This window comes from Cololabis saira, chromosome 17, assembly GCF_033807715.1.
Source record: "Cololabis saira isolate AMF1-May2022 chromosome 17, fColSai1.1, whole genome shotgun sequence".
Taxonomy (NCBI): domain Eukaryota; kingdom Metazoa; phylum Chordata; class Actinopteri; order Beloniformes; family Belonidae; genus Cololabis; species Cololabis saira.
The window spans coordinates 33,182,382-33,207,268 of NC_084603.1; the positions used below are offsets into that span (position 1 = coordinate 33,182,382).

The following is a 24,887-nucleotide window of genomic DNA, read 5'->3' on the forward strand; positions in this document are numbered from 1 at the left end:
GTTGACTATGTCTCAACCACCAGGACAGTAACCACTGTCCCAAACCAAAATCATTGGCTGAATGCAGAGGTGAGAGCTCTTCTGAAAGCTAGAGATGCTGCATTAATGGCAGGTGATGCATCAGCATCACGGCGAGGAGAGACCCGACCACAGGCATCAGGAGGGCCAAAGTCACAGCCAGAAGATCCAGAGCGGATTCACCACCACTGACTCTCGGAGCATGTGGAAAGGCATAAAGTGCATCACACACTACAACACTGGGGATGCACAATGCCGAATGGACCCTTCCCTCCCAGATGCCCTCAACAGGTTCTACGCCCGCTTTAAGGACCCAAACACACAAACCCCAGCACCAGACTCACATTATGACTACATGATACACCTGTCAGAGGGACCACAGCAGACTTGAGGAAGACCCTTCACAAGTTTTAGACCTGCAAATCTGCAGGGCCTGATGACATCCCAGGGCAGATTCTGAGGGACTGTGCTCATCAGCTGTCTGAGGTGATGAAGGATATTTACAACACCTCACTCTCACTGGCATCGGCCCTCACCTGCCTAAAGCCTGCCACCATCATCCTCGTCTTCAAAAACTTGACAATAACAGGCATGAATGACAGCCTTTAGCCTTTACGCTGAGAGTCATAAAGTGCTTCAAGAGGCTGGTCATGGTCCAGAGTAAAGACTCCATTGACATCACTGTAGACCCCCATCAATATGCCAACAGGAAAAACTGCTCCACTGATGACCCCATTTCATTATTGGTCCACACAGCCCTCTCCCATCTGGAGATCAGGAACTAAGTCTGTTAGCTCTTCCTGGAATTTACTTCTGCCTTCACCATCATCCCACAGACCCTGCTAGAGAAACTTTCAACTCTTGGGCTGAACCAATCATTTAGGAACTGGGTCCTGGAATTCCTGACCAACAGACTACAGAGTGTCAGGATCCATCCTTAGGACCGGCTCCCCCCCAGGGATGTGTGCTGAGCCCCCTCCTGTTCACTCTGACACATGACTGCTCTGCATTACACCTGAGCTGTCACATAGTGAAGTTTACAGATGACACAGCATTAGTGGGATGCATCATCAACAGCGATGAGACTGAATACAGAGAGGTGGAACACCTGCTGAATAGTGAAGAGAAAACAACCTCTGCATCAATGTAAAAAAAACAAAGATTGTGGTGGACTTATGGGAGGTCACATAACCCCCTCCTCCCCTTTACATTGGAGGGGCTGCCGTGGAAGTGGTCTCCGGCTACAAGTACCTGGGTGTACACCTGACCCAGGACATCAGCTAGAGCTGCAGGACTTCCTGCCTGATAAAGAAGGCCCACCAGACTTCTTCTGGAAGCTGTGGCACGCTGGACTGGGAGCTCAGACCTGAGGAGCTTCTACTGCTGCATGGTGGAAAGCGTCCTGAGCAACTGCATCACAGAGAGAAAGGCTCTGCAGAGGGTGGTGCAGGCTGCACAAAGGACTGTGGGGTACATCCTACCCACCACCACAGACATATACACAATCAGATGCAGGATGAGGGCCACCTGCATCACAAAGGACCCTGCCAACAGACTCTTTCACCCTCTCTTTTCAGGTTGGCGGCTGCAGAGCATCAGGACACTGACCACAAGGCTAGAAATTATTTATTTCAACAAGCTGTTAGACTGCAGAACTCTGGTAGGGCTCTGTGGTGGTATGACAATAAAACTCCTGGAATCCATAACATATACACACGATAAAATTGAAAAACAGGCACATGGGGAACAATCTCTGGAGCAATTAATTTCATGGCACTTTTAAAGCAAATTTTGATGTGAATAATGTAACTATACGTGTTTTGTACCTAGCTCTTTGTAGTACCTCTCATCTGCTGCCTCTCAGCCTGTGCACTTTCAAAAAAGATTTTAAATCTCAAGCGTTTCCTCCCGATTAAACTTAATAAATGAGGAAATGAAATGAAATAAAATTATACCAGTTGTTAATGATTATTATTAATCTTTTTGTTAATTATTTCACACTCCAGGTTTCAAATACAATTTATGAAATGTGACTAATTGTGTTGTAAGACACAGAGGAAAATCAAACCAGTTAAAGTGATCAACTAACATAGTAAACCCCAGATTAGTTCAGAGCGCTTGGTTTCCTAACATGAAAACACATGGCTGTGCCTTCTTTTAAATTTACACTTGCGGTTTGTGTGTAATTAACTGATTAATGCAATACAACAGAGGCTCATGGATTACGTTACTGACTCTAATCCAGTGCAGCTTCTTGCTTGCAGGCCTGAACAAACACACGGTTAAAGGGAGACAGTGAATGCCATCAATGTGAAATATGGACTCTTTTCATCCCATTTCAATAAGACCTCCAAAATTAGAAGTCTTTTGTTGTTTTCAAACAGGAAGAATGGATATGAATATTGCCATTTGTGCATTGACAGTTTTATTTAAAGCAAGAAATGCATATTACACATTATAAAATACTTGATACTGAGTGATACATAAGGTGCTTGGTGAGTTTAAATTGCCTTAAGGAGTGATACATACACTCTTTTCTTTCTTTCTGAAGAGTCAACTTTCCACAGATTTCCAGAGCTATGAAACGGTTTTGAAACAGATTTGAATAACATCTCTCATCCAGTATGTGATGATGCCTGGCTTACTCAATAGCATCTCAAACATTATTGCATTTTTGCAATAGCACCCTTTAAAAGGGTGTATACCTTTCAAGAAAGAAAGAAAGATAAAATGGCACTAGAGAATTACAATATCTGTTTGAGTCTAAAATAAAAACATGATCATTTCAGGTTTGTGTTAGAGACCGTATTTTTCAGAAAGACCCATTTTTAGTGTTGGCACAATTCCTGCAGTACATGTTTGTGCCTGTTCCAAAAACAAGCCTACGTTACATAATCTACATTTTACATGTATATTTTTATCCCTTTTGTTTGCTTCCTGCCATCGCCATGTGGTGTTGAGAACGGCAGAGTCTCGGGAGACAACAAAAACATCTAAAAGATAGAGCTGTCTTAACCCATTCAGACCTGAGCTGGCCTCTTTAAAAGGGAACTTGCATGTTGCAACAGCTCTTAATGGGTTCAATTTCCCAAGTCTTATATTGCTACATCCAAGTAAACCAAATAACCCTTGAACATGCAGATAAAAGCCTGAGTTATTGACAGCCATACAAAACTAAAAATAAGGGGAAGTCTGAACTTATGACTTTAGGTGATACCTAACTACCATATCAATAATTCTAGCCACAACGCCACAAAACTGTCCTTCTCCCACCACACAGTGATGTAAATGTATGACGACTTAACTTAGATGACATAGGTTTGCAGTGATTGGCTGAGTGTATGAATGCTAAACCAGAACAGCAGAATGAGTGAATTACTAAATAAATAAAATCTACATGCAGCTATTTTTACAATGTAAGAGTTGTCAGCAGTGGCGTTGCTACATAGACTGGGTTTAAAGTGCTATTGATTCATGATTGAAGACTTAACCATTGTGTGCCTTAGATTGTTCAAATGTTCTTGTCTACCCACTAGGAACTAAATCTCTATACTTGATATACAAAACTCAACTCATGGCTTCTGACTGCTCTGGTACCATACACCCACATTATCCATTAAACCTCGTTTTACTGTGACTTTTCTATGAACCAATGTCTGATGCTTTATTGATTCTGTAATTTTCTGCAGGACAGACACAATTACAGAGCATCACCTCTCACACTTGAGGGTGCTCCTCATTTTGCTCAAGGGTAATATAGCTCACACTATTTATCCTCTATCCTTGTACTCAGCTGAATAATTCCATTGTGACCATCATGATGAGGCTCATGCAAATATGTGCATGCATTTGCACAATTGTGAATAAACAATGACCACATGCTCAGTAGAGCTTGTAAGTATCCAAGGTGACTCACAGCACTCTCACTTCAACAGTTGGCTGATGATAAAAGCACGAAGCTCTCAGCAATATCACATTTTATGCTTTCTTATCTTATGGTCTAAACCATGCAATAAAATGTGAAATACAAGGTTGCATTATGTTGAAAATTGAACTTGCACAATCCTTACAGACCTCCAGAGCATGAAATAAGATCTCATACAGATAGAGGAAAAAGATTTAGACTTAAATCCGAAGACAAATTTAATTTACACTGTATCAGTGGCTTGTGATTATGCTGCATGTGACATCAAGACATTATGTTGATTCTGATCGTCTTCGAGCGGCGTCCATGTGATCTTAGCTTGAAGACCTTCAATTCTGATGGGTTCAGTGTGTTTATTTGTTGTGAGGTTGGGGCCATGATTGTTGAAGGGCATGCACATGATGAAAGCATAAAAAAGGGTGAAGTAACAAAGAAAAGGAGTGAAAAAAAAACATTCAAAGTATGAGAGTAGACCACTCTGTGTTAGTTTCTAAATGCTGTATTTTACTGTGGATGTTCTTTAGTGGGTTGCTCCAATCAGCAACCCTTTCAGTATGAACAGGAAAAAGGCTGTTTTGACAACAAAAGGAGTTTGAACTCAATTTCTTGCACAAAGAGAAACTTTGACAAGCTGTAAGGACGACATCGAAAGCCATTGCCGCTTCGTGACAGATTCAGGGGAAACCCGACTAGATGTCTGATCTCAAGTATATCCTATCAAACAACTGAGGCGGCGAGCTATGTTACTCACACGAGTGAGTCGGATATAACCTGCGCCGGTCCTTTATACTCTGGCTGATTTTTCTAATGCACATGAGTTTAAAATAGTTAATTCCAGATGCAGACCTTTCATAAATCTAACTGAAGCAAAGTATTGACTGCCAGATATGACTTGGTAGTGATAATGTTGCATCGGTAAAATTTCGGGAGGTGCTGTATCCTGCACCATCTTGCACATAGCTGTGCATAATTTTCTTTACCTTAGTTACTTTGTAGTAGTTGAGCTGTTCTTTTTTTGGCTCACATTGTCAAACAAAAGAAATGTGGATGCAATTTGAATATTTGTACATATGGGCAGAGGTGGCTTAGACTAGCGGAAAAACAAAACAGATAAACACAAAACTTTACAATTAAGATCTGATAAAAATGACTTGTACGGTATATCCACAAAATGCCAAAATGTGTTTATCTCAGCAAAAAGTTCTCAAACCTCAAACACTTGGCAAATACCTGCACAAATCACATCCTTTATATGTTGTTGCACTTAACATCCATCTATCATGCACTGAAAGACAAAGGTAATGTTCGTGGTGAACCAAGAGACTTCTGTCATGGATAAGCTACGCCTAATATCCAAACTACTCTAGGAAGATTAACCCTCAAAAAAAGACTTTTAGTTGTTTCAGGCGCTGTTTCAACTCTGTAAGCACTGGGGTTTATATAGGCAGTTATAGGGGTACTCTAAACATTGTTATTTCTAGGCTGTAAATACATGCTAAATCTGCGCACAAATGTGTTCATGCTCTATGTATAGCCGTCGGAGCTATCGCACTACTTTATTCCGACCAAAGACTGTGAGGCAGAGCTATAAACCTTCTCAGAAGTACACTTTCATCAAGGCTCAAGCTGTGCTCCACCCTGCTTTCCTCCATGACTGCAGTATGACATAAATACTTTGCCTGCCCTGCTTGTGAACTTTTTTTGGACTGCTGTAATTGAAAATGCAGCTATCTGAGGTGTCTTAGTGTTAAAAGATGTGGCAGACAGGGAACTTTAGACTGGGGAGAAATGGTGAGAGTTGACGCTTACAAGATGTGTACTGACGAAAGGACGGCACAGAGGAGGTTAGTGAGATACAGATGTGGGCGAGAGGGCTGTCTGAAGGTAAATTTGGAAACGCGAGCAGGGATGTCAGCAATGAGGCAGGCTGGAGCAGGAGACAAACAGGTAGCCGGGGACATTAAGATTTGATAAACTGCGAGCAAAAAAAGTCAAGGAGAGGGATGCTGTGACAAGATTATCTGAGGGATGAGGAAAGAAGAGGGAGGCCACAAAATACCTCTCTTCTTTCCAGAGTGTGCACTTACCAACTTTTTGAAGCAGAAGATGGTTGGAAACAAATGGAGAAAAGGAAGAAAGAAAATATAGTGTTACTGAAAAAGGAAATACAGAAATTAAACAACTATCTTGTTGGAAAAGGGGCAGACGCCTGAGTATGACCTGAAAATGAGCTGACCGACCAATTCTTCCTCTCAGAAAATGAATTGAGGATGGAGTTTCAGCTCGATAGAAAGTAGTAAATAATAGATGAAGAGCTCAGAAGAAGAATGATGAAAAACTTGAACCAAACAGAATAGTGGTGGTTGTGTAACCCGAATTCCACAGACTGAAAACACTCACGACTCTTTTCTTTCCTTTATTTCCATGCACCTTATTGCACAGTAATTACTTGGTACCTCCCAGACAATTTCAATGTTAATTCACCTGAAAGAGTCCTGGGGATTAGCGTTCGTATAACTGGTGAATGAATTAAGCAAGCAAACCCATTAATGTTGTGGTTGAGTTCTGGTTCTTGGCTTATTAATACATCTTTTTTTTTTAATTCATGATACTAAAACTCAGTTCTTTCAGCCCTGAAAATACATTGGTGCAACAACCAGTTAAAATCATTTCAATTGCTTATGTAAAATACAAAACTGTTACCCCCCCCTCGGAATTGCGAGAGGGAGAAAATTGGGCCCCTGGGCGAGAGACTTTAAGTGGCACTTTACAGCTTAGAAATATCCTAAGACGTGGCTTTTCAAGTCAAGAAAATAGAGCAATCACGTCGATGGTCACAACACCAAACCTCCAATCAGAGATGCACAATAAAAAAATCTATTTTATTTAAAATTATATACACTAATATATGATGTGTGATATAAAAGTATGTCCTTTTTGAGCCTTGTGGCCCATAGAGCCGGTGTTTATCTCCGGTTTCTGTAGCGCAAACGAACAGGTGGTAACCACCACTAGGATAGGATGCTAGTCTATCGCTGGATACTTCCCCTAGCAAAGCTAGGTACCCATTCATACACCCCAACCACTAGGCCACTCCGCTCCATGTGTGACATAAAAGCCAATCTTAAATGTAATCATATCATGTCAACCCCCCGCCTTGATGTGACAGCCACAATTATTGTCTTAAAGTTATTACCAAGAAAGCGCTGAGCATACAAAGTCGCTCTTGGCTTCAAAACGGTTAACATCCGGTGGGCTTCTTCTTCAGCACCTCACTAAATCATTGAATTTACCTCTATATAGTATGGGCATTACAGTGTCAGGTCAAATACAATCAAAAAGTCAGCACCTGCATTGAACAAAAGCCATTTAAAAGCTTGAATATGCTAGGATGGAGCAAAGTGCAAGCCTGAGGGGGCAGTATCATGACCTGGGGGTACTTCAGTTGTTCACGTCCATGTTTACTAATGTGTGCCCAAAAAATAAGGTCAGCTGACTACGTGAATTTTCTGAAGACAATACAGTTTTTTTTCTCTTTCACTAACTGTTGAGTCACATTCCAAGACAGCAACGACAGTCTTTCTTTGGCCTGAATTCTAAGTTTAATGTAACTCTGGATATATTTAAACGTTGTGACGTCCCAGTATACATTTATTTCAATGATGCCATGGTGTGTTGTAATTAAAACTAAAGTGGGTCCAACAAAAAAGTGGGTCTTCCTGTAGGCTCACCACCCACAGGAAGGACCATGACAGGCTGGTGCAATGTGGTCTGGGTAGCAGTCGTGGCAGGGTGCCTCGATGACCCAATCCCTGGACCAAAACCCTTTCCCCCTTTCTGGGGGAGATGGGGCCGGAGCTTGTGCAGGAGGTTGAGAGATACCGGCTAGAGATAGTCAGGCTCACCTCCACACATAGCTTGGGCTCTGGAACCCAGCTCCTTGAAAGGGGCTGGACCCTCCACTACTCTGGAGTTGCCCAGGATGAGAGGTGGCGAGCTGTGGTGGGCTTGTTTATAGCCCCCCAGCTCAGCCGCAATGGGTGGAGTTTACCCCAGTGAACAAGAGGGTTGTTTCCTTGCGCATTTGGGTCGGGGAAAGGTCTGTCATTGTTGTTTGTGCCTACGGGCCGAACAGCAGTATGGAGTACCCTGCCTGGAGTCCCTGTGAGAGAGACTTGATAGTGCTCCAACTGGGGACTCCATTGTTCTACTGGGGACTTCAACACTTGTGGGCAATGATAGTGATACCTGGAGGAGCGTGATTAGGAGGAACGGCCTCCCCGATCTGAACCCGAGTGGTGGTTTGTTATTGGTCTGTTATTGGACTTCTGTGCCAGTCACAGTCGTGACTGGCACAGAAGTCCAGTGTTCCAGGTCGTGGAACACTGGACCAGCTCTATACCCTCTGCAGGGTGCTTGAAGGTTCATGGGAATTTGCCCAAACAGTCCACATGTGCTTTGTGGATCTGGAGAAGGCATTTGACCATGTCCCTCGTGCCATTCTGTGGGGGGTGCTCGGTGAGTATGGAGTCCGGGGCCCTCTATTAAGGGCTGTCCAGTCTCTGTATGATCGGAGCAGGAGTTTGGTTCACATTGCCGGGAGTAAGTCAGACTTGTTCTCAGTGCATGTTGGACTCTGGCAGGGCTGCCCTTTGTCACCGGTTCTGTTCATTATTTTTATGGACAGGATTTCTAGGCGTAGCCAGGGGCCAGAGGGGATCCGGTTTGGGAACCACAGGATTTCATCTCTGCTTTTTGCAGATGATCTTGTCCTGTTGGCTTCATCAAACCAGGACCTTCAGCATGTGCTGGGGTGGTTTGAAGCTGAGTGCAACGCTGCAAGGATGAGAATGAGCACCTCCAAAACTGAGGCCATGGTTATCCACCGGGAAAGGGTGGTATGCCTTCTCCAGGTGTGTGGAAAGGTCCTGCCTCAAGTGGAGGAGTTCAAATATGTCAGGGTCTTGTTCACGAGTGAGGGAAAGATGGAACGTGAGATTGACAGATGGATTGGTGCAGCGTCCATTTTTCTTTCAAACAAAAACATTACAACTAAGATGGACATTCAAGCAACCATATTCTATAGAAGAAGCTGTGAAACTGCAGTGATCCAACTGTGTCATAACACAGCAGATTCAGTAGTAAAAGAACCACACCTGCTTCTATTTGACACTTGGAAACAATTTAATTGATCATGACGGTAACACTTCTTGGCTAACAAAACAGAGGGTCAGTAGGGTGGTGTATAAACAAAGTTACGGGCGCCACATCACTGAGCAGCATTGCCGTTCTAACAAGCACAATTACCTTAATACTAGCTTGGAATTAAAAACCTCATTACAGAGCCTTAATGAATGACCTAGAAAAGTAAAGGATATTAACAAACAGCAAGTGATAACTCTGTTGATGAATTTACCATATTTTAATTTAGGTGGCCCCTTTATGGCACACGTCCTCCTTGGTAATTAGATGTGAAAGTGAAACTTTCAGATTGCCACAGTTGCTGAAGTTAATGTAAATGGTGCCATTACAGCATTGTTAGCAACAACGTCACGGATGCTGTTGTTCTGCCACATTGTTGGTGGCCCATTAAAAAGGTTGCATATCTTAGTCATTTGACGTTTTCGCTAAGCTGAAGTTAACCAAACCATGTTTTTGAACAATAAAGCAAGACATGGCTTTAGGTTATCTGTGAAATCACTGAACATAGAAGCACATCAACTGGTAATAAAAGGGAAAACATTTAAGTACAGCGAGGGGAGGGCCTATCAGTGATGAAAACCAGTAACCTATTGCTTCTTAAACGTGAAATAAAGCTTGACTGAGGATTGTTTTTAAGGACTCGGTAGCTGAGGATACTTGTTCAGTGTCATGCAGCTCTGGCTTTCACTAAGACGCACATTCACATCTCTGCTGATTTTCTCTAAGGGACTGACACTCACCTGCAAGGCTGAAAGGTGTATGCAATTAGTGTAACTACACTCATCCAGCAGGTAAGAGAAAAAACCCCCCCCGCAGTTCTCTAGCGTCTGACATCTGCATTAAAACCAACCCAACCATTTACTGTATAATAACCATGTAGATGCATATTACACACCAGGCGCTTAGCTCTGGAGTAAAATTTAATCTCCAGGTGAGTGGTTGTATAGGGATAAATCAATCCATGACTGTTTTGCTGCTGAAATGACTAATGGCACTTCTGAACAGCTATTACATGCACAAGGCCTGAGTGGATATTTTAACTGCGAAGGTAATTGTCTTTCAAACAAACAGATATTTCTATTTATAGCATCTGACTAACTGCTTCTGGAATAGCTGTCTAACTCTCATTTGCATGGAAGATCTAAGCAGATGGGCCTTTAGCATTCATAAGTTAATAAAAACTCTTTAATTTTTCCTTTTATTTTGCTCTCACTTTTATTGTCCTCTTTATATATTTAAATGTGAAGTCTAGACAAAAAAAACAAACAACTAAAACACGACTTACTTGGGTCGGACAGTATGGAGTCCGTCTTGGGCAGAAACTGGTCACAGCGGATTCCTTGATAGCCTTCTCGACACCTGTTGGACAAAAAAGGGGGTAGAGAAAACAGGTAGATTAGCCAAATTGCATGAGCTGCATGTGAACTGCCTGGTCACATGTTCAGAAAAATGTAGTTGAGGTTCTGTTAAAAAACAAAACCACAGTGGTGTTGACATGCGTTTGCACGAGAAGACTGTCAAACTAATCGTGGAGCTGCAGACCTCTTTTCTTCTTTTGAAGTTTGTTGTCCTTCAGCTGAGAAGCACTTGATTAAGCTGTATACTGCTGGAAGAAAAGCCCCGCTTTTAATAAATTTAGCCACTGCATGGCTCCAAAGGAAGTTCCACAGAAGTGCAAAGCACGGCATGCTTGCATGAATAAATTAACATGAAGTGATTTGTTGGGGTAGAAACCTGCACTGCAGTTAGTCTTTTTCTTTTCCGTCTCTCTTTTTGACCTGAAATCCTAACTGGTGCTTCAGCAGGGGAAAAGCAACAATCAATCCATACTAAATGTAGGCTCTTACTTTTCCCTGTGTATCACTATATATGGGCTTAAAGTTCCTTGCTTGGTCAGTCTTAATCTTAAAAGGAAACAACACAATAACCAGCAGAACTTTACAATTAGAAATGTTAATGCTGCTTTGAGATGCATTTCCTCCCTCATTTTCTTTACCCCTTCAGGTGTGCTATGTGGACTAAAGATATTCCATCAATTCTGACAGCCCTCAGGCTTTTAACTCATACCTAACTCGCACCTTAGTGATTCAATAATCCTCGTCAAGTAACTGATGAATCTTACCTACAGAAAATGTGTAAAGAAAAAGGCAATGGATTGTTAGGGTTTTTTAAAATGGTCTGAGGGTCAATATATATCATGAACAAGATATCAAAGTTTAAAAGTTTCTTGCACACCACAGAAAGAGAGCAGGGATTTTGCACGCTAGCCTTGTTGGGTGCCTCATTTGCCATCAGTTTTTGCCTTTGGCCTTTTCCATCTTGCTTTCTGCTCTCAGAGAGACTGGAAGTCTTTTTAAGCTAAAGGTTTACTTTAACTTAAGTTACCGAACCCCAGTCATTAGCATAGTTACCTGTTACAAACACAACAAATAGGTATTTAAGACAATCTTCTACCACTACTACTACTACTAGGGGTGGGCGATATGACCTAAAATTAATATCACGGTATTTTTCATCTTTTGAACGGTGACGGTATAATATCACGGTATTTTTTGGTACGTTTTGGGAGGAGTAGCCTGTCCTGTCCCTTTATGTGAATGAGGTTAATATTTTTATAATATAATAAGTAAATGGTTGTATCCTTATCAGAAAGAGACATGGGAGAGTATTATGCATTCTCAACATATTTATTTGGCAAAAAACCTAAAGATCTTACATATATATATATATATATATATATATATATATAATATTTATTTATTTATTTTTATTATATTATATTTTAAATATTTCTTAAACCTTAAACCCTCGGTTGGGCTGGTTGGACAGCGGGTGGTGGAAAATTTCCCTTAATTTTATTCTCTAATTTTCTTCTAAAGCCCGCGGTACAGGTGTGTTTTTTCGAGAGAAGAACATGGTTATGGGTATTTTTTTGTCACTCTTTCTTTCTTTTGGGCAAAAAGATTCTTATAACAGACATTCATTAATTTTTTCTCCATCTTGAAGTGGGTGACTGGTATTCCAGCAGGTTGAAACAGCGCTCTGCGCTCCGCTGCCGTCAAAGACCCGCCCAGCTCCACTTCTGATTGGCTAGTGTTAGTTTGGTTGAGCGCCAGAGCTGCTTTCCTCTCATTCCATTGGTAGACGAACTCGGTTGACTCAACCTTTTTTTTTCCTCTCAAACCTTTTTTTTTTTTTTTTTTTTAAAGCACTCAAACTCGCACGCCGAGAAAAAAAACTCCGTACGCCGGAGATCCGGCACGGTGCCGGAATACTTTAAGCCCTGCATTTCTTACTACTCTTGTCGTAAGGTGTAGCAGTAAACGATGCCTGCAGTGAAAGCTGTGTAGTCTTGGGACCGCTGCTCCGCTGGTGCTGCTCAGCAGCACCAGCGGAGCAGCGGTCCCAGCGGGACCAGCTGCTGGTCCCACTTGCGCTCGTTTTGGCCCGGGTTGCCTCTTTATATTCACGGGCGTGCGTGTTTTTTAAGTGATGAAACAGGTTGCTTGTGTTTCCACCTCTTGCTGTCACAACACGGCAGCAAACCTTGCATATCACCGACGTTTTTAATTCCTTATTTAGGCTTATTATTTTATAATTGATTTATTACGGTATTGACGGTATTGCAAAATCCATGTCGTGGCGCAGTTTCACACCGGTGATGACTATGACACCGGTGTACCGCCCACCCCTAACTACTACTACTGTCATTTAGCAGACGCTTTTATCCAAAGTGACTTACATCTTAGAGAACAACCAACATTTCACTCAGGGAGAAAGTAGGGTTAGGGGCCTTGCTCATGGGCCCAAGGTGGTCCATCTTGGTTGCCGTTCCAGGGCTTGGACTTCAGTCCTCCAGACCCAAACCCACCTCTGTAGCCATAAGACTACCACCCCCCCAATCTTGCTCCAAATGTCATAATGTTATATAATCAACATCCTGCTATCTTAACTAACTGTTCTGCTTTCATCATGGAAATGCATCTGCCATTAATACCATAATTAGCAGAAGCTGCATAGCCTACTCTAAAAGCAGACTTATCATATGTCAGGAGCAAAACTGAAACGTGGCATCGCAGATGTTGCAGGGCGATGCATAAGCTCAGAGAATCAGATTTATGACTGGTGGACTAAAGGGCCACGTTAGTGAAAGGGTGTGCACATTATTAGTGAGTTATACACCAGGGATGCATTTTGTGAAGAGCCAACTCCACATTGCAGAGGGTCACGGTGATATAAAGTTGAGGATTACCACCAAGACCGCCTTTTATAGTTTAACGAACTTTGACCCGAGACAGTTGAGATTAATGGATGCATGGCTGCAACCGTTCATCATATCCAGGCCGACTCGCTTCCTTCTCCCACCACCATCCTCACATCGCTGCTGCAATTATTGGCTGAATTTGCTCACCATGACAGTGTTTACCATTAACCTAGACTACAGTCATTCAGCCGTCACAGTTAAAAAACGCTGCCCTGTTTGGCCTGTTGGTGATCAGGTCAGTCAGCCAGCTCACTAAATAAACCTATCTCCAGCATCTCGCATCTGATTTCATTCACCTGCCTAGTGTCTGAATTGTGGGTGTTTGGTTGAGTGGTTATTAAACACGCATCTGCGACGTACCACTCTCGGAACGGATCTTTATTTCTGCTTTATTACAACTTTAAGTGTGCGAAGCAGCTGGTGAAGCTTCCTTTCAATCTGGCTAAAACCTAACCTCAATTTATCATTACGTAATTTTATTCACTATTCTGTTTTGCTAAACTTCAGTTTTCACTTCTACAGTATGTAATATTTCAGCCCCATTTGTCCTGTTTACCCCCTGGCTTTGTTGAAAACGCACTTCAAGCATCAATATGTATGTGGTCTGACAAGTTTACAGCAGTCCAAAAATACACACTGTGATAATCCTCATTGCTGGAGACAGAGAGAAAATATCTCTGTCCACCCTGACAATACTGGAGCTGGACATCACGCTTAGAAAAAATGAAACCTGACATTTCTGATATTTTGCTCTGTGCAGAAAGACAGCGGACTCCTTATTCGCTGTCTGTCCATGAGAGACTTTTTTTTCTCCCAATGAAGTCAGCAATAACAGGCTGGAGAACGCACACAAATGAGTGTACTCATGTTACACAAAGAGATCATCTTGACTTTTGGAAAGGAAAAGAGGAAAATATAATGAGGCATGAGCTGATGAGAGCAACTATGACACCTGGAGCTGAGTCTAAACAAGAGAGAGGCAGAAACAAGAAAAAAGTGTTGTGGCATTTGGGAAATCTCTGACTCATATAAAGCCAGCCAAAGTGCAGTGAAAGGATTGTGCACGGAGCTGTGGCAAAAAGATTGAATGCAAACTGCAATATTCCCCATTATTTACTACCAAATGCTACAGTATTATTGAATCTTAAAGAAAATAACACATTTGATTTTAGTGAATAATAGAGAATTTCACAGCATGAGGTTTATCTGGTTAGTAGAACATTCAATGTCTTTATTCAAGCATCTCACTATTCGCTCGATTGCAGCATATGACAATAACAAAACAATCAGCATTAAGTAACTTTACACTACAACCCAGCATGTACTGTAAGTATGTATTTAGAAAAGCTAACATCCATTACATTTTACTAAAACGATTCACTGACTGAAAGAGCAGAGAACCAAGCCACTATTTTGTTTAAGATGTGTGTGTTATTGTGCTGGCAAATCCTTTTGGACATTTAAAAAGGAGCATTAGACTTCTTGAAGCATTCGCGATCGTTGTCACGCAGTCATATCACGTCAAAGCGGTGGAAGGCAAGTAGCCCTTCAAGGAGCTTGCTCAGCAGGGCCCTCGCTAAGAAGCAGGATTAGTGGCTTAGCAAGGTAACTTCAGGCTCACTTCTGGGTTTACAGTGTCACAAAGGCGCTTCATATCTTCCCGGGGTGTATCTTATGCTGGAAACCTAACCAGCTCTGGACCAGCTTAAAGTCTAAGATAATAGATCAAGACATGTACAAGCGCTGCTTCCCCATCCAACAGTTCTCTTATAAAACGAGAAAAATAAAGATTTTGATGAGACGGTTGGAGTCTTCTCTCCTCTGACTCTTAAACTGTTCCGCCTCAGAACGAATGACCTTGTAGTCCAAAGGAGAGAAAAATTACTCTAAAGTTCCTTCCTGTTGGCTTTTAAAAAGATTTAATAATAAGAGCTATCTTTCTTTATTAAAATCATCAAGTGTACAGCGTGATAAATTCACCTACTTCCATTACATAATATCCATGTGCATTTTTAGTTTATTATTTACACTGCAAAAAAAAGGCCCCTTTATAAATAAGCCAAATATTTAATAAATCTAGTCAGAATTTTCTTATTTCATTTTGTCTTATTAACACAACTTTTTTACTCTCTCAGAAATTAGATTTTGCAGCGTGATCTCTCCCAGTTTACAGTTCCTTCTTTCTTTGGTATTTGTATTTCTTCCAACCATCTATATATTTTAAATTCTCATGTAGTTTAGGATTTAGGTTCAATATTTTAAAGCATAAATACTCCAGATTCATGCTTGACTGTTCCTCTTTATAAACATAATGAAAGCCTGGACGTGCTCCAGACCCCGGGTCAGTTTTTGTTTTCGTGAATAGCATTTAATCAAGATGAACACATTACTACCTCCACTCTGAGGGAAAGCTTTGTTTATTCAACATAAAAGTAGTGGACTCTGGTTTTAACAGTCCATCCATGTTTCTACTCTCAACTACCATCGCGAGTGACCAAAAGAACAACGTTGTGAATACAAGCATAGTGAAGACTGTACGACTTTGTCGTGGTTGGTTGCATTAGCAACGGTGAGTGGGCGTATACAGGGTATATGGAGAAGCTGGCACAGTGTTGCCATGCTAACAACCTCCTGCTGTACGTTTATAAAACCAAGTAGATGATTATGGACTATAAGGGGGGGGGGGTAGCAGAGGATTTACATCCCGCTGAGGATTAATGGAGCTCTGGTGGAGAGGGTGTGCAGCTTTAAGTACCTGGGAGTGCACATAACCGAGGATCTATCTCAGACTCTGCACACAGACCGTCAGGTGAAGAACACATCTGAGCAAGTTTAGAGTCTCTCTGGAAAATCATGATGATGTTCTACACTGGAGTGGTGGAGAGCATTCTGACTGGTAACATCAGCAGATGCATACTGTGGGTACCACACTCCCCACCCTCCAGGACATCTTCAGCAGGAGGACTGCAGCTAGAGCCAACAGGACCATGAGAGACCCTCCTCATTCTGGCACCAGACTGTTGAGTGCCAAAGCGCCAAAGGCTCATCAAGGTGAACACAGGCTCAGCAGGGAGCTTCTTCCCTCAGGCTGCCAAGACTGTGAACTTTGTCTGTAGTCTGTCTACAGTATGCACATTATTGCATAATATAGACACAATGGTCTTTTTTTATTAGTGGGTGTGAAATAGATGTTGTAAAACCTCAAAAGCAGGTCTGACTACATTTCACTGCCATCTTGTATGTGCATGTGACAAATGGATAAACTTGAATCAAGCACCCAGCATTAGTTCCCTCCTCAAATTGGCTGGACTCAACCTCAACCAGGGAAAAGTTTAACTATTCAGGAGGGACTTGGATTACAGATGTTGCTACTCTGCATCGAGAGCAGCCGACAGAAGTGGTCTGGGCATCCTTGGGGAGGCACTTTGGGGTAACTCAGCTAGCCTTGGTCTCCCTCCGGAGGAGCTGGATCGGGTATCCAGGGATGAGAAGTTCAGGGCCTTCATGTTTTAAGCTGCTGCGCCCATCACCTGAGCACAGAAGTGTCAGTTCTGACAGCAATATCCTCTTGTAAATGCTACTGGAATGAATAACTTAAGTTTCATGGTTCTGATAGTAGCTCACTATCTGCTGAGATTTCCTTTAGTCCATTTAAAGTGCTGCATTAGCACTGCTGGGAAATAATATTCAATGTAGAATGCCAGCCGACATTAGCTTCCTGAAGGCAACAGCCAGCGTGAAATTCGCAAGAGAAAAGTCAGATTTCTGTAAAGAATTTTAAAGACCTGACATGATAACCCACGGCTACAGACCGTGTTTTTGTTCAAAGTTGTGGTTCAGCAAACAACTGAAAACTCTCCCTGCTACATAAAGGTTTTGTCTGGTTGCACTCGTCGCGCCTCTGCACCTTGTTGAAAGATGGCAATGATATCAACCGTGGTGCCTAAGGAGGCATAAAAAAAAACATCTCATCATTTGCCCAGATGCCAGCAGAGCTTGCACTCATCCAGGTTGTTTTGTTTTCACTTCTCAGTGTTGCAATGCCTGGTACCAAATGTGTGTTATGTGGGATCAGCGGAACAGAGCAAACACAAACAAATACAGAAGCTTTGTTTCAGAGACATCTCTGGAACCACATTTCAAAACTTCCATAACAGCGCTTTGAATGCTACTGTCACGACCCGGCTCAAAGCTACTTGAAGTACAGTTCACGCTTGAACTGCACAGGAAAACTGTTTTAGACTAGTGAAAAAAAGGCAATGTAAGGAACCTAAACACAGCAAAATAAACACAGGGAAAGCCTAACTTGAGGGACCAACTGTCTCCTTGCACTTATGCCAAAGAATGCAAACAATGTGATGTTTAAAGAGCGACGATGTGTAGCTCACTCTTTCTTCAGAGCATGTGCGCACTTGTTTATGGAGAAATTACAGCCTAATAAGATGAAGTATAAAAAGGAAAAAGGCTGCAGTATTTCATTTGTTTTCAAAAACAGACAATTTCTCTAGATTAGTATGATGTCTTGTCATTCCTTACATAAATACTTAACTATGAAGGTACGTGACTGTATATATTTACATATTGTAGTGCATTATGCAGTATTAAGAAAAGCCTATATATACATATGTACAGAGGCTGAAGAAAAACAAGTGGCCAAAACAGGTGGCATTAATTCAAGTAGAAAAGAAGCGAAGGCCAGAACAACCACAAAAAAGACTAAGACTTTTTAAAACTCCATATCACACTGCAAGTGTGATGATTTTGCCAGAATCAAATACATTCTACACAGAACCTGTATTGCTATACAATCTGCAGCATGCAAGGACTGCCCATATGGTCTGCCATATCAGGTAAACGTTTCCAATGTGGAGCTGATCGTTCCACCATTCACCACTAGAGCGGCCGCGTTACCGCCTTCAGATTGTGTTGCAGCATACTCTGTTTTACCGTGGTATACCACATACTAACAATGACTGCAAAACTACAATGTAGTACAAACTGTATTATACAGTGTACAGGCAAATCAAGATAATCAGACACCATAAACAATGACAGGGAGACATTTTTATTGCAACTTTAAAAAGTTAACTAATGATTAGGGATTGTTCTGACATTCTTGCAGCAAATGACATTTGTTTCTTTTGGCAATTTATTTTCACATGGGTAAAACAGCGAACACCTGTATATCTGCCTCCCTCTTTATCACCTGTATGCACGTTTGTAAAACCCAAAACAGCCTCTGAATTCATCCTTCACAGAAAAGCCAGGGGTCCTCCGTCAGCGTGAGGACCCCTGGCTTTCAGACGCTTGTTTGCAATACTACCATTAGTTGTGATTCCAGAGCTAAGATCATCAAATAAAAACTAAATCCATCCATCCATCCATTTTCTATACCCGCCTTGTCCTTTGCAGGGTCACGGGGGTCTGCTGTAGCCTATCCCAGCTAATTGTCAGGTGAGAGGCAGGAGTTCACCTGGACAGGTCACCCGTCCATCGCAGGGCCACATATACAGACAAACAACCAGACACACTCACACTCACACCTACAGGCAATTTAGAATCACCATTTAACCTACTACGCGTGTGTTTGGACTGTGGGAGGAAACTGGAGTGCCCAGAGGGAACCCACGCAAGCACGGAGAACATGCAAACTCCACACAGAAAGACCTCTGCCTGACCAGGGAGTTGAACCGGGAACCTTCTCGCTGTGAGGCAACAGTGACCACCAAGCCACCGTGCTGCCCATAAAAACAAAACAATTTATTGCAATTGATTCACTGATCATTCACCATCTCATCTTCGCACTATTTCTTTGCCTTTGCTTTCGTAAACATGTCTATTTAGTTGGGGCGCAAACAGCGTTTTTTATATATGTATAAAGGCATGGAGCATCTCCACCTTCAAACGTGGTGAAAATTTGTTTTACAATAAGATCTGAGCATGTGGCTAAAATGACAGATTTATAAGGACAAGCACACAAAAATCAAAGCTTTATGAATCAGGCAAAAAACAAACAAACAAGATATATATATGCACATCTCTACTTCTTTGTCTCACACAAAGCTTAAGTCATGATCTCTGATCTTTGACGTAGTTCACTGACAATAGATAGGAAGTTACATTTTGAGATCTTATTGCACAGAGTTGTTCACATAGTTGTAGGAATGAAAACATAACCCATCTATCCATTTTCCATCCCTGTTTAATCTTGTACAGCTCACGGAGGCCTGCCGGAGCCTTTCCCAGTTCATGACAGGTGAAAGGCAATTGCCTATGGCAATTTAGAAGCGTCAGTCAACCTAACATGCATGTTTTTGGAAAGTGGGAGAAAACCCATGGAAGCACGGGGAGAACATGTGAACTCCAAACAGAAAGACTCTTGCTGAGCCCGGGAGCCAAACCGGGAACCCTTTCTATGAGGGAACAGTGCTAACCACCTAAGCTGCACCCCCCCCCCCGAAAAAAAGCCCCGAGGACATAAGGCACTGAACATTGCAGTCTATACATTTTAGTATAGTAATGGGAGGAAAACGGCCTGAATGCTCTGAGTTCTAAGGGTTAATGCATAAATGAGAGCTGAGCTAACTCTTTCTGATGAGCCATCATAGTTTCAAGTTCCCAACCAGAAGCTTCCCCTACGTATCAAAGTCAAAAAAAGTCATTCAAGTTTTTTTTTCCTTTCTATAATGTTTCCCCTCCTAAGATCTCTGCCACTGTGAACTTGGCTGACTACAGCATGACCTTTGTTACTGCAAATGGAGCAGAAAAAGGTCAGTGACGCAATAGTTCCTTAGATGTGTCAGCGTGTTTTGCTCATTAGGGAGAATTGCACTGGTAAATTTAGGAGAAAAAAAAAGTCAGAACATAAAATACAACCAATATTCTTGTTGAGTGCCCACGATTACATTGCAAAACTGCTGTAAAACCTCTCTTCCTACTGTCTGCCATTGCACAGTAAAAGAAGTTATCCAGTTTCCAGCAAACTCTGTCTTCTGATTTTCTTCTTTCAAATCCAAGATCATAACACATCACTGTTGCTTCATGACATTCAAAGGAGAGAAACGGATAATAGGAGAAAGACTGTTAGGAGCTGTGGAAGAGTTGCATGGCATCTAATTAGCACCAAAATCACGAGAATCACAAGAAGGAACAGGAATAGTCTGCATGTGCCAGAGCACCATATATGTGTGAATCTCTCTGAAATTTACAACAGTGCAGCCGATAAATATATGTATAAATATGCAGCCAGCAGGTTGGTAGATACAGACAGTCCATGTAATTAAAGTATCTATGAAATCTCAGGGGTGTATACGTTCTCATTGTCCGTGGGAAAACCTTCACAGCAGCCTGTCATTCAAAAAGCATGTGTGATGTGATCAAATCCACATAGGTTTCATATCCAGATTCTTAATCTTTGGAAAAGAATCCTATTAAAGCTGAATAAATGGGAAATTACCTGTTACGTACAATATCAAAGCTTATTCAGGATTTTTTTTAAGTAACAGATGTCTAAAAACAAATGCTAAGGGACTGCGTGAAATTCACAGCCGTCTCGAAGGTAGTAGCTTCCAGCATTTGCTCAGAGGGTATAAATTAAACATGAAGAGTTGTAGTTTCATGACTATAAGTGATTACACTTACATGTAAATGCAGAAGTATGCATATGCTTTCTTTATGGCGGATCAGATTTTTAAAGCTGTGCATATGTGTGGTTCTCTTTTATAGTTTTAAATCATACACAAACACAAGCCTGATTTCCACTCTCAGCTGTTTCTGTGCACAGACATTGTGTGTCTCTTCATAGACTTTGAAACCCAGACACTTGTTCAGTGAAGTAGAGAAAAAGAAATGGGTTTCATCTGGCGGTCGCAGTTCTGAGATCAAACAGGAAATTAACTACAGGATGGAATAAAGAAACGGTTAGATTATGAAGCAGGGGACCCCCTGCTTTTTCTGCCTCTAACAAACAGCCTGCGTACTGGGTCACGAAGCCAAGGTGAAAACAATCAGGACCAAGGTGCAGATATGCAGATGCTGCATGAAGGATGGTCTTAGGGAAACGTTAGGCACTGCAAACTGCAGCTGCCAGCTGGGGCCAGACAATATGTATTATCTATGTAAATACTTGTTGGTGTAAGTCATTTTTCCTGCACTGAGAGCAGCGCACAGCTGTATGCAGAACTGTATACATTTTCAAGGGATAAGGAATACATTTAAACAGAGGAGGAGGCGTCAGGTTTCACCCGTCCCACACTCGCAATGCAGCCTTACTTCCTCCCCCAGGCGGTTTCCCAACCATTTACACCTTGATTCGTGAGCAGCACATCTCACTTGCTGGTGATGTAGGGCAGAGCAGTCACTCAGAGCCGTTTAAATACGGGACAAGCCACCAGCACGGGGCTAAGGGGGTCTATTAAAAGAAAATACACCACAATAAAATGGCCAGGATGGTTCAATGCCCTTCAAAGTGTGGGCTATTTTCACAGCGACAGCAACATTTTTGAGCTTTTATAAATGAACTAACCAGCAAACAAACACCAGGTAGCAGCTGAAGGAAAGTGTTCATGGGTTTTTATTTGGTTATGACTGCAGCATTATTTAAAGTCAGTTTTCTCAGTGAGGAAGATAAAAACCAACAGCCAGATAAATTGACCTCTGCATTCCTGTCTTCTTTGGTAACTTCAAATTCAAAAACACTTTTCTATATTTTGCCTGAGGAATTATTTTCTTCTCCCAACTACAATCCAGTCAATGACTCTTTATTTAGAAACTGAGCATTTATTACTACTCAACGAAGACAATTAATAATACATTTATTTTACTGGCTCTGCTGATGGAACGAGCCTTATCAACTTCACGGAAAAAGGAGTTAATAGTCATAGGCAAAACCAATTCATTTAAAGTTTTCTTCACTCAGTAAAAGATTTTTTCAAATCACAAAGGTATTTTCACAAAAAAAAATGTTTTGGATGCAAGGAATAACAATCTGTGTGGCAGTGGAAAAAAAACAGGTGCAACATGAATTGTTTTTGAATATTTTAACATCCAAAATCACAGTTGTGTATGTCTGCTGAGCTTTAAGGGCTCTGACTTACCATTTAAGTTTGATAAATCAGACATAAAGAAATCCAAATACAATTGACATTCTGCCTACAGAGGAGGCCTGAGATGATTGCTTTTCTACTTTAATGACATTATATATATCGCTCACCCGTGTGTGTTTCCATTTATTTCTTCCTTTCTTGACGGGACAGAAATGAAAATCTAGATTTGCAGGGTATCGAGGGAAGTCTTTTCTTTCATTTTCCAGACGGGATGATTGAAATGCATCTGGGGCACCGTGACCCAGTCTGGCAGTTTAAAAGAAAGCAGGGCGTGGAGCTATGAGTGCACTGTGCATGTGCGTATGTGCGTGTGTGTGTGTGTGTGTGTGTATGTATATATATATATATATATATATATATATATATACACACACACACACACACACACACACACACATATACATACATTTTTGTAAGTATTAGCAAAAATGCATATTCATGTGTGTACTTATGGTTGTTCGAGCAATCCCTGTTGAAGGATCATCAACATCCCAAATGTTCAGAATTTCCCACCTAAATTTTAAAAGGGACCTATTATGAAAAACATGTTTTCTCTTGCTTTAACATATATAAAGTGGTCTCCCCTCAGCCTGCCAACTCAGAGAAGGAGGAAAGCAATCAAATTCTAGAGTGTCTGTACAGCCGCCCAGATGAGCCGTCCAGTGTCAGGTGGATCTACGAGCCAATAAGATTCTGCTCCTGTTGTTACGTAACGACGGGAGCGACAACTAACTCCGCCGGCCGGAGCTTCCGCCATTTCTTCGTAGCGTGTATCGCATCATTTGCGTCATCGCGTCAGGCAGCCAATCAGCACAGTGCCTCATTATCATAGCCCCGCCCACTCAGAATCCTGCATAGATAATGAGGTTAGAGAATGGGAAGATAAAGACATGGCTCAGAGGCTGAATTTCTAATTTATTTAGCAAAAACAATCAAAAGCCTGTTTAAAATAGGTATTAGATGCCATAATAGGTCTCCTTTAAGGTTTTACGTATCACATCAAAATGAAATGTCCTATTTTATTAAGTTACAATAGTCATGTCCTACAAATTCGAATGAACAGCAACTAAAGATGCATTAAACCCTGTCAGGTGTTTGACAAAAAAAAACCTAAAAAACAAGCAACAAATCAAAGCAGCACATAAAAGCAGAACATATCCCTCAATGGTCCTGCGGCGATTAAGAGGGTGAGCAGCAATCAGATGACATTAATCAAAAGTGAGCATGACTCCCGGATCATCAGATCGTGCGAGTGCCTCTATCAGGGAAGTTCTTGGAGTTTGTATCGAGGAGAGGCATCAACAGTTACTGTATCTTAAAGCACCAATTGCTTTTCTGCCCATCAATCTGTGAAGGGTTATCAACCCATTTCCAAACAATTTGGAGGCCGTCATTCAACACTGAGGATAATTATTCATAAGTGGAAACCTTTCACGGAAACTGTCAATCTTTCCAAACATCTCAGCAAGTTCCCCTCAAGGTTAGACAGTGAAATGCTGAGAAAAAAAATGTAAATACCCCAAAAGTTATATCTCAGGCTCTGAAGGTTTAGTTAGCCTTGTAAGCTTTAATGCTTGTGACTGTACAATTAGAACAAGAGTAAAGAGGTATAGCCTGTTTGGGAGGACTGCCAGGGCAGCACTGTTCAAACTTTGTTCAAAAGGAAGGTTGGAAAGTAAAGATTTCTGGAACGATCTCAGAGAGCAGACAAGACTAAAGAAAAGGAATTTGGCCATAATATATAAAACTGTATACAAACCTCTCATACCAATTACTGTAGCTAGTAAGGGTGTAACGATACACTAATCTCACGATAACGATACGATATTATAGCAGTATTTTTTTAACAACCTTGAATGAGGAACATATGACTGGAAAAAAATTTATTTTATTTGAAAGACACAATATACAAAACAATGCTGTGCATTTGCCCTATTGTTACAGTTTGTAATGCTTTATAACTGTTTAAGTTTTAAAGAGAAAGCCAGGCCAACCATTTTCCACAAACTGAACTAAAAGTAAATGTCAGGTTTGCATTATGCATCTTCTGTTTCATACAAGTAAAAATATTTTGCCACAAACTGACTAGTTTCTCTCATGTATGACTTGACTTTTTTCTTTTACAGAAATTTAACAACTAAAATTAAATAAATAAAAGTAAATAAATACATACAATTTTACATGATAAAACAGATTGATTCATGCTCACCTTATAAGTGTAAGAGGAGATTTATTTTTGTTAAGAAGGTTATTTTGGTAATTCAGGGTTCATTATTTTATAAATATATTCTTTCTATTCTGATGTAAATCAGGGACTATAATGACACTAGTCAGTTTATCTGTAGTTGTTAATATGTTTTAGATTGGGCAGAGT

General features: G+C 41.3%; 1 protein-coding gene across 1 annotated transcript in view; it reads right to left on the reverse strand.

The window, feature by feature from the left end:
• Positions 1-24,887, reverse strand: part of LOC133463739 (pro-neuregulin-3, membrane-bound isoform) — a 483,022-nt gene that overhangs the window by 86,107 nt on the left and 372,028 nt on the right. The window contains exon 3 of the mRNA XM_061745451.1: positions 10,431-10,504. Within this exon, the coding sequence (XP_061601435.1) occupies positions 10,431-10,504 (74 nt within the window). The remainder of the gene's footprint in view (positions 1-10,430; positions 10,505-24,887) is intronic.